Here is a 1974-nt window from a genome sequence, read left to right as displayed (position 1 = left end):
TACCATTGCACGGAAACTTTTAGGTTATTTTAATTATAAAGCAAAAGTCAATTTTAGAATTGTTTGTACGTACTTGATTCTTGTAATTGGAAAGATATATGAAACTCTACCAAATGAGGATAGATATATATAGATGGGTAATCCATATTATTATTTAGGTGAAAACTCAGGTGCAATCAACTTCACATGAAGTTGATGATAACTGAGAATCATTAAATAATTTAAATAATTTGACTAAATTTTTATCTAACGACTCTTAATTATGAACTACACGTGAAGTTAACTGCATCTGAATTTTCACCTATTATTTATAGTTCAACTCCATATTATTGATTCTATATCTATTATAATATATCAATCACACACCTTCTTCTTATTCTTCTTATATACAAATCCAAAAATAAAAGAAAATTTAAAAAAACTAATACAATGTCTCAACCAAACCGGAACACATATAACATTATTTTTTGGATTATTTTGATTCACTTTAGACTCCATAACTTGGTCATGCTCAAATAATCCACTAGAACTCATCTTCATTTCTTCCTTTGCTTGTTTGATTTCGTAACTCGCCGGCCAATCCTCCGGCCCAATTCTGGCCACCCCAACGGGTCGCGCCGCCTTGTATTTCTTGCATTGGACTTCAAATGTGATTGACCTAGCATGCATGGGAATATCCAACATGAATTTCTCGTTCCATGCAAATATGCCACCATTTTCGCTTACCATTTTGGTTGTGCAACAATTCAGAGACTCGGCACGAACGGTTACAAAGATGTTCTCAGCAATTGGAGTTCGATCAACACATATGTTTTCACCGGAGATAACAGTGATCTCTAGTGTGCACGCATGTTGCTTTGCCTCCATTTTATTTTTTGAGAAAACAAAATAAAAATAAAAGAATTGCTATGGTATTCACAATGTTGATGAGTGTGAAGTTCTTCATATGTTAAGGGGTTTTAATAATAAGTAGTCAGATTTAATTGCATGAGAAATTAGGGTAGAAATGCATATGTTATTTCTTATGACTTTTCATCGTTTTGAGAAAAGAATAGAATTATAGGTATTAGAAAAAGAGAGGAAAATGCTCTTGTCGTAAATTTGCTTATATATATGAAAGGACTAATTAAAAAGATTATAAAGTTAAATGTAGATAGAGACTTTAACGTGTTTATATGGCGTGTGTGGAAACTGTGTTTTACGTGTTGAGTAAGTTTACTATAATTTATGATGATTTCAACGTGTATGTATTTGAGTATACGATGTTGACTTATTCAACATACATGCCATGTGGAATATAAGACATAAAATATTATTTGTACATTAAAATTAGTCACTAAAATTAATTATTAATATATTTGTGTATAAATACACATATAATTTAATTTATTTTTAATATATATTTATATTCTAGCATATATTTTATATTGATAATTTATTTTAGTGACTAATTTTAGTATATATATAGCATAATTCTTTAAAGTTTTACAAAAAAAAATATATTCATACAATGTGTGTGAGTGTGTAATGCATGGATAATATTTAGAAGTAAAAACTATTTAATCCACTTGAAAAAAAAAAGTTGATATGCTTTTAAGACCAAAAAAAAAATTGATCTACTTTTCCATGTTGAAAATAATTTTCACTGGCAGATTTTAAAATGAAAAAAAATAAAATATTACAATTTAAAAAATAATTTAAGAGTGAAATATTTTTTATTTTATTGAGTCAATTTTAGAATTTATTATTAACATTATTTACAAAAGTGATTGTTTACCTAGTAAAAATGATTAAATTATATATTTGTTTCTTCGTAGGTTGCTTTTACGTTGCATACATTCCTCATGTTATATATTATTTTTTTATGGCGGTGACAATGGTGTAATTTCCCACAAAATAATATGGTTTTAGTGTTTTAGGAATGTATATAGTGCCTGTTTCGCAGAAATTAGTAATTTTACTTTCGTAAATCAT

At 27.8% G+C, this 1974-nt stretch overlaps 1 protein-coding gene across 1 annotated transcript in view; it reads right to left on the bottom strand.

Annotated features, from left to right (window-relative positions):
• LOC107626799 (BON1-associated protein 2-like) overlaps positions 273-1974 on the bottom strand; it is a 33583-nt gene continuing 31881 nt past the window's right edge. The window contains exon 4 of the mRNA XM_016329698.2: positions 273-589. Within this exon, the coding sequence (XP_016185184.2) occupies positions 355-589 (235 nt within the window). The 3' untranslated portion in view covers positions 273-354. The remainder of the gene's footprint in view (positions 590-1974) is intronic.

This window comes from Arachis ipaensis, chromosome B02 (genome assembly GCF_000816755.2).
Source record: "Arachis ipaensis cultivar K30076 chromosome B02, Araip1.1, whole genome shotgun sequence".
In the NCBI taxonomy this organism is placed as follows: Eukaryota; Viridiplantae; Streptophyta; class Magnoliopsida; order Fabales; family Fabaceae; genus Arachis; species Arachis ipaensis.
Note: the sequence above shows the minus strand (reverse complement) of the source record. Positions and strands in the feature narration are given on the sequence as shown.